The sequence below is a fragment of the Neophocaena asiaeorientalis genome, unplaced genomic scaffold, assembly GCF_003031525.2.
Source record: "Neophocaena asiaeorientalis asiaeorientalis breed wild unplaced genomic scaffold, Neophocaena_asiaeorientalis_V1.1 scaffold1, whole genome shotgun sequence".
Classification (NCBI taxonomy): domain Eukaryota; kingdom Metazoa; phylum Chordata; class Mammalia; order Artiodactyla; family Phocoenidae; genus Neophocaena; species Neophocaena asiaeorientalis.
In genome coordinates this window covers 801,181-808,882 of record NW_020171981.1, presented here as the reverse complement: position 1 = coordinate 808,882, position 7,702 = coordinate 801,181, and the positions used below count along the sequence as shown (strand labels likewise).

At 56.7% G+C, this 7,702-nt stretch overlaps 1 protein-coding gene across 1 annotated transcript in view; it reads right to left on the bottom strand.

The window, feature by feature from the left end:
- Positions 1-6: 6 nt before the first annotated feature.
- KAT2A (lysine acetyltransferase 2A) overlaps positions 7-7,702 on the bottom strand; it is an 8,512-nt gene continuing 816 nt past the window's right edge. The window contains exons 2-18 of the mRNA XM_024745797.1: positions 7,485-7,615; positions 7,003-7,148; positions 6,811-6,900; positions 6,318-6,499; positions 6,036-6,227; positions 5,082-5,188; positions 4,775-4,885; positions 4,546-4,682; positions 4,243-4,451; positions 3,900-4,026; positions 1,946-2,056; positions 1,481-1,624; positions 1,111-1,225; positions 983-1,019; positions 837-900; positions 619-703; positions 7-520 (exon numbers count right to left, since the gene is read on the bottom strand). Coding sequence (XP_024601565.1) covers positions 327-520; positions 619-703; positions 837-900; positions 983-1,019; positions 1,111-1,225; positions 1,481-1,624; positions 1,946-2,056; positions 3,900-4,026; positions 4,243-4,451; positions 4,546-4,682; positions 4,775-4,885; positions 5,082-5,188; positions 6,036-6,227; positions 6,318-6,499; positions 6,811-6,900; positions 7,003-7,148; positions 7,485-7,615 — 2,182 coding nt within the window. The 3' untranslated portion in view covers positions 7-326. The remainder of the gene's footprint in view (positions 521-618; positions 704-836; positions 901-982; positions 1,020-1,110; positions 1,226-1,480; positions 1,625-1,945; positions 2,057-3,899; positions 4,027-4,242; positions 4,452-4,545; positions 4,683-4,774; positions 4,886-5,081; positions 5,189-6,035; positions 6,228-6,317; positions 6,500-6,810; positions 6,901-7,002; positions 7,149-7,484; positions 7,616-7,702) is intronic.

Sequence of the window (7,702 nt, the reverse complement as noted above, 5' to 3'; positions counted from 1 at the left end):
TGGGGGTGGGGGGGAGGGGGGATCAGGCAGGACTGGGGGCCACCAGGGCTGGACAGGCTTCATCCTCTGGCCACCAGCCACTCTTAGAGGGGCTGAACCCCAGACCTGAGAAACCCCTTCCCAAGGTCAGACACAATGAAGGGTGGGACAGAGCTGCAGGCTTGGGGGTGTCCCAGGGCCCTAAAACGGCTGCAGGATCAGGGGCTGGAAGGCCCCTGGCTGGGGTGTCTCAAACTGAGGCAGACCCGGGCACAAGGGCACCCCAGGGATTAGATCAGAACCCGAGGCGGAGGCATTCCAGGTTGAGGCCGAGGTCCAAAGCCAGACTACTTGTCAATGAGCCCGCCCTCCTTGAGCTTGAAGTAAAAGAACTTCTCCAGGGCGCTGGCGCAGCGGCAGTACTCGCTGTCCGGGGGGTTGTACTCGCGGCAGTTAGCGATGACCCGCTGCAGGTCAGCTACAAAGAGCTTCCGGGTCACATAGTAGCGGCTGCGCAGCCTCTCTGTCATGGTCTTCAGGTCTGGGCAGCAGGAGAGAAGGGCACGGTTTTCAGAGGCTGCACGGCCCAGGGAGCCGGAGCAGGTGTGGGAGGAAGGAGTTGGAACGGAGGGTCCTCACCGATGGGGAAGCGGATGACCTCGTAGTAGTCTGGGGCCTCCGACTTCTTCACGGGCTCCATGAAGGGCCAGGCACTGGGGTGGGACTGCAGAGGAGAGCCGGGCTGAGGCCAGGCCCACTGTGCCCCCACCCAGCTCGAGACAGCCACCCCCCACCCTGGGTCAGAAAGCCGCAGCCATTGGCACAGGGACCCCCAGAAGGGAGCCTGGTCTCCCCACCTTGATCTGGGCCAGCAGGTTTTTGAGGGTCGTGTAGAGCTGGTCTGGGTCCTTCAGCTCCTTCCTGGGGCAAGAGAGGCCGAGTCTGAGGCTCCTGGGCCCTCTGCCTCCCCCTCCTTCCTCCCTTCCCTCCACACAACACTCACCCCTTCTCCTTCCCCAGCGGCTTCCAGCCCGTCTCTCCTGCAAAGTGGGGAGCGGGGAGAACATCCCTAAGAATGCCTGTCCACACCCCAAGCAGTACACCCCCTCCCCAGCCAAGACCCCTGCTCACGAATGCCGGGGACGCTCTCCACAGGGATCTGCCTCACACCCTCCTTGAAGCAACTGAGCCCGGGGTAGACCTTTCGGATCTGTGCCTGTTTGCGCTCAATCAGCTTCTTGATGATCTGAGGGAAGGAAGGGTCTGAGGGGCCAACCCAGCTCCAGCAAACACCCTCCCAGGCCATGGTCAGGCCCCCCTAATTTCCCCTAAGAGGCAGAGCAAGAACCAAGACCCTGGCCCATCGTTCTTCACGTGCGTGCGCACATGCGTGTACACGTGGTACACATCCACACGTGTTCACCCTCAAGTACACATTCATGAAAAGCCCCATGGAGACGTGCATGTGTGTGCGAGTACACGCACACACATGCACACACACCTCCTTCTGCTTCTTGATGATGTGGGACAGCTCCGTGTAGGGAATTCGCGGGTTCAGCTCACACTCCATCAGTGTCGCGCCCTCATAGTCCTTAATGTAGCCCAAGTAGCGGCTCTTGGGCACCTTGATGTCCTTGGAGAAGCCCTAAGGCGTGGGGAGTTATAGCCAATCCATCAGCAAGCCTTTTCCAACCTGAATCTGTCCCTGGCATGTTTCCAGGCTGGCTACCCACCCCCCGACTCACCCCCAGAACCTCCCAGCTCCCCCAGCCTGCCCAACTGCCCTAGAGAACCCTATCCTTCCCTGGAACAGCAGCAGGAGGGAGGAATACAGGCATGAAGGACTCCCCCGCAGGTGTGGGATGGAACAGGGGAGACGAAGGACTCCTACTCCATCCACATTGGGGATGAGACAGAATGACCCCTGTCCCCAGGAAGTGGGCAAACGGGGTGAGGTGAGGGTCACCTGCTTTTTGAAGTAGCCAATGGCGTACTCGTCGGCGTAGGTGAGGAAGTAGAGAATGTTGTGTTTGATGTGATACTCCTTCAGGTGGTTCATCAGGTGAGTCCCATAGCCCTGCAGGGGAAGGGGGCAGGGCTTTTCAGGGGGCAGGGGGCAGGCCTGCGGCTAGAGAGGTCTCAGGAGGGCAGGGACAGGAGGGAGCAGACTGGAAAGGAGGTGGGAATAGCCAGGGGATCCAAGTCAGGTAGGAGGAAAGGCGACTGGCAGAGGAAGGGGAGTTTATGGGGAGAAAAGCGAAGGATGCTGGATTTCTAAGAGCTTACTCTGGAACAGGTGTGGTGCTTGGTTCTTTACAGAGTAATCCTCAAGTTAACCCATGAAACAGCTATCGTTACCTCCACTTTACAGAAAAACACCTGAAACTCAGCTATGTTAGGAAATGTATCCAAGTCAGGTGGCCAGCTATGGCAGGGAGGGCCTGCATCTAAACCCAACCAGGAAGCTGTGGTCCTCAGGCGGCTAGTTCCCAGTCCCTGGGCCTCAGAATTGGAGGAAAGGGGACGGCGAATCACAAGGGCCCCACTCATCACAATATCTGAACCCCAAAGAGACTGTCTTCCACACACGTCAGGACCAAAGAGGCACCCTGCAGATATGGGTTATGTAAAACAGGACAACCGTGGAACTGTCTGGCATCCCAGTGGTTAGGACCCCAAACTTTCACTGCAGAGGGCGCGGGTTTGATCCTGGCAGGGGAACTAAAATCCTGCAAGCTGCCCAGTGTGGCCAAAAATAAATAAAGTGGCTGCATCATTTTACAAAGTAAATAAATAAAAACAAAACAGGACAAGGGACTTGCCCAGTGGTCCAGTGGCTAAGACTCCACGCTCCCAATGCAGGGGCCCCGGGTTTGATCCCTGGTTAGGGAACTAGATCCCACATGCCGCAACTAAGAGTTCGCGTGCCACAACAAAGATCCCACGTGCTTCAGCTAAGACCCGACACGGCCAAATAAACGATAAATAAATATTTTTTAAAAAGAGTATTAAAAAATAAAAATGAAAAAATAGGGCTTCCCTGATGGTGCAGTGGTTAAGAACCCACCTGCCAATGCAGGAGACACGGGTTCGAGCCCTGGTCTGGGAAGATCCCACATGCCATGGAGCAACTAAGCCCGTGCGCCACAACTACTGAAGCCCGCACGCCTAGAGCCCGTGCTCCGCAATAAGGGAAGCCACGGCAAGGAGAACCCCGCGCACAATGCAGAGTAGCCGCTGCTCGCCGCAACCAGAGAAAGCCTGCGCGCAGCAATGAAGACCCAACACAGCCAAAAATAGAATCAGTAAAATAAATTTATAAAAAATAAATAAATAAAACAGGACAACCCGGGACCTTACTCGTGGGTCTACTGTAACAATTAAAGGACAGAAACCAGGACTATCACCCAGCACAGGGTGCTGTTATAAAAGTTAACTCCCCAACGTACGTGAACATTCTTGTGATGAAAGAAATCCAGGTCCACTTAAAAGTGTTACTGTAAATCTGGAGCGTTCTCATCACAAAGAAAAAGCATTTTTTCCCTATTCCTTTAATTTTGTAACTATATAAGATAACGGATGTTCACTAAACTTACTGTGGTCATCATTTCACGACGTATGTAAGTCAAATCATCAGGCTGTACACCTTAAACTTACACAGTCCTACATGTCAGTTATATCTCAATAAAACTAGAAGAAAACAAAATAAAAGTGTTACTGATTCTGGCGTGTCATATGTCAACAGGTGTTTCCTTAATGCAGTTATCAAAGCACAACTGCCACCTTGTGGGGGTGTGAAGAACTGTCTGGCCACTAAAAGAAGGGTTGGGGGCAGCTGCGTCACTACTGTGCTGCTCTGACCTCGGTCCAGAGCAGAAGCAGGGGGTGGGATGGAGCTGGGACCAGGGGCACGGACTCACCTTGACCTGCTCGTTTGAGGTGACAGCGCAGAAAACAATCTCCGTGAAGCCCTGGGTGGGAAACATGCGGAAGCAGATCCCACCAATGACCCGCCCGTCCTTGATCAAGGCCAGAGTCTTGTGCTTCCTGAGGGGAGAGGGGTCAGGTCACAGGCCCTACCTGTCCCCCAAATGCTCCCCAGGAGCCCACAACAACCCCGGAGGCCTGAGCTGTACACGGTGCTGGGAACTAAGGAGCAAGAATCGCCCAGGGTTGGAGGAAGAGGCCCGGGGAGCAGTGGGGAGGCCAAGGAGGAGGTGCCCGGGTGTGGTGGCCTCGGGCTGGGCTCTCCTGGGGACATACGGGTCAAAGACGAGACGGGCGATGTACTCCTTGGGCATGCGTGGCAGCTGGTGGGAGAAGACGTTCTGCAGCCCTACGAGCCACAGCAACACCCGCCGGTTGGCCTTGGGTGTGAGCGAGTTGCCGATGACGTGGAACTCGATGATGCCGCGGCGCTCCTCCAGGCGGGCAGTCTCATCCCGGGCGGCGTTGGCCGACAGCAAGCTCGTCTGGGCACCAGAGGAGGGGTGTTGAGCTGGCGTCTCAGGTGGTGAGCCACCACCCCACCCCCAGCACAACTGGTCCATAAGCTGGGCTGCCCACCTCAGGCCCCAGCATGGCGGCGGGATCCGTGATGGTGAGCATGACCTCATTGACGAGCTCCATGGGGATGTCGCCCATCACACGGAGCCGTTTGGCATCCTCCAGGGTCAGGTTCTCTGGGAGCTTCCTCTTCTCACCTGCTGAGGAAGCTGGCAAAGTCTCCCAGGGACAGCAAGAGGGGCCAGGGGAGGGGTGAGTGAGGGGTAGAGGTCAGGGGTCAAGCACCCACCTGGCATGGGCTCAGCCCCTCCGGAATCCAGGCTCAAGGAGCTGTTGCTGCCCCCAGCCATGGTGGGACTGAAGATGGGGGCGCTGGGAACCACCGCAGCGCTGACTGTAGCTGAGATAAGAGACAAAAAAATCAGGGGATGGAGGTTGAAGGTGCTGGTGTGTCCCTTAGAGGGATCCAGGCTTTCCCACCCCCAGCTGAGCCCTCCTGTACTTCCCCACTGCTGCCAATCACAGCCCCTCCTCCACTGCGGGGCTAAGGTCAGCCAGGAGGGCCAAGCAGAAAGCCTACTGTGTGTGGCACATACCCGGCCGGGGCACCAGCTGGGTTCCCTCTGAGGGCGGCATGGTGAAGCCCGACTCCCAGATTGGAGAGTTTGCCCCGTAGATCTCCTCCTCCAGCATAGACAGGAATCTGGGGGGAGGGTAGAGTCTGTCCCACAGCTCTGTCCTCCAACCGAGGGAGCAGCCTGGGCCAGACACGGGAAGGCCTGGAGGCTGCCCTCAGGGAACTGGGAGACAGAGACAGCCTCTGCCTTCAGACAAGGAAGAGGCACATCTCCCTGTCTTCTGGGAGCCCCTCGTTGAAGGTAGGAGGACAGGATGATCCAGAACAGAGACTAGAAGCCCAGTATGCCACGGTGAACAGCACAGGGAGACAGGGTCTGAACCGAAGCCATCCCGTGCTGTGTGCCAGGCGGGGCACCCAGTTACCCTAGGCCTCAGTATCAAAATGTGATTCCACCCTCTCCTGCCACCTCTTACTGCCACCTGGTGGCAAGAGGAGCACATGAGGGCCTGCATTAGTTGCGAAAGGCCTCTTGAACTGGGTGGCTGTAAGCCAGCTTTAAAATGAAGAGATGGTGTGGCAGAACAGAGAAAAATCTTACAGAAAGGGCCAGGACAGGGGTGAAAAGCAGTTTCACCTCAAGTGTAAGCTCTTGAGGAGTTCTGTGGTGAGAAGGATTCTGAGCTGCGTCCACACCCCACGGGAAACAGTTAGTCATGTCTACCAGGGGCGTGGGCAGTGTTAGCACTCGGGCCATGTACCTGTCATCCCCAGACTAGTACGGGAAAAGGCAAGGAGCTAGCAAATTATATCTGGGCCTTGGGCAAGTCTCCCAGGTAGAGGCCCAGATCCATCCCAGAAGATTCACGGAGTGAGAGGAAGGACCAATCCAGGAAGTCCTCCTGGAAAACAGGGGACCACAGGGAGGATGTGAACGTGGTGCAAGATCCTGACGGGCCAGAATAAGCCTTACTTGGGGAAGTGGGTGAGGATGAGGGTCCTCTTCTCGGGCACCAGCTTGTCCTTCTCCACCCGGAACTTCTCCAGCAGCTGTCGCCGAGTAACGGTGAAGATGGAGCGGAGAAGGCTCCGCCCAAAGACGTGAGTGGTCTCGTACCGGGGAAGGCTATCGCAGCTCTGGGGCACGTGGCAGTAACAGAGCCATCTGCAGAGCGGACGAGGAGCAGGGAGGTGGTAAATGAAAGCCCAGGCTGGGCCTACAAGCCTCCCCCATGCTGTCCCTGGCTGGACCTACCTGGTATAATTGACCTTGTAGGTAGCCACGTCCTCGGCCTGAGACCTCTGCCGAAATTGGGCAGGCGTCTCAAGCTTCCAGTAGTTAAGGCAGAGCAGGAACATCTTCGAGAGCTCGAACATTGTCTGCCGCTCCCGGGGAGCCAGGTGACTAAACTTGTACTGCACGAAGTTCAGCACACCCTGAGAAGGGGAGGTAGGTAGGGGACAAAACGGGAGGAGGTGTGGGCAGCCAGCAGGGCCTTCTTATTCAAAAGTAGGTGCTTCCTGAGGGCAGGGGGCTCTCTGCGGCTTTTGCTCTGGAGCTGTCTGTGAGGAGAAATTATACCCCCTCCCACCTCCATGCCCACCTGAGGTTAGCCCAAAGCATCCTCCTTTCTCTGAACCTCTCCCCTGTTCTCAGCTTGGGCGGCGGGGGGTGGGGGGGATGGATAACACAGCCTTCCCACTCCTCCAAGATGCCCCCAATCCTCTTACCACCTGCCTCATCCCACCTGCTCAATATTAGGCTTCTCAAATGGGGGGCTGCCCAGGGACCCCTCCACCACGGGCCGAGTCATCTGCAGGATGCATTTCCGCAGGAGCTGGAAGAAGAGGAGGGAGGAGTAGAGGTCAGTGGAATACAGAGCTGCGGAGGCCCCAGCCTCCCTCCTTCGCCCACGCACACTCACTTGGAAGAAGCTCACCTTGAAGAGGTAGAAATAGACCTGCTTGGTGTCCGTATCCTCCTCCTTGTGAACAGACATGAACAGATTCTCCACGTCTACCACCATCCCCAAGAGTCGGTTAATCTCATCCTCTGACACATTCTCCAGGTGGGACACGTGGTCGGCTGTAAGGATAAATGGCAGTTGGGAAAAAGGAACAGAAAAAATCAACAGGGCTTCCTACTCCTTTTCATCGCCAGCCAAGACACACCCTCAGTCCCTCCAATCAGCGTGACCCGCAACGAGACTGACTGCTCCTATCTGGGTGGCCTCTTGTCTCCTCTGGCTGGCAGATTTCCTTTCTCCTCCCCTGGGGCATACACACTCCCAGACCAATTCCTCTTTAGGAGGCATCTTTGGTCTTTCAGAGATGCAACTATGTGGCATTAAGTCATCCTATCCAAGTAGGACCCGGCACCTCCACCCCCCACCCCCAGCTCCAAGGGCACTACCTGCCTTACCCAAGGGGTGCTCACAGCTGCGGCACAGCTCGCTCAGGTTGGCAGCTGGCTGCTGCAGGTCCATGCGGGGTGCAGTGGGGGGCTTGGGGTTTTTCCAGCCATTACACTTGCAGGTTTCATTGGCCTGGAGGCAGAAGAATCAGTCAATAACCCTGTAACCCGGGGTGAGAAGCCGTTCCCCAGCCAGAACTTTGCCCCCATTCCCACCCAAGTCCTAG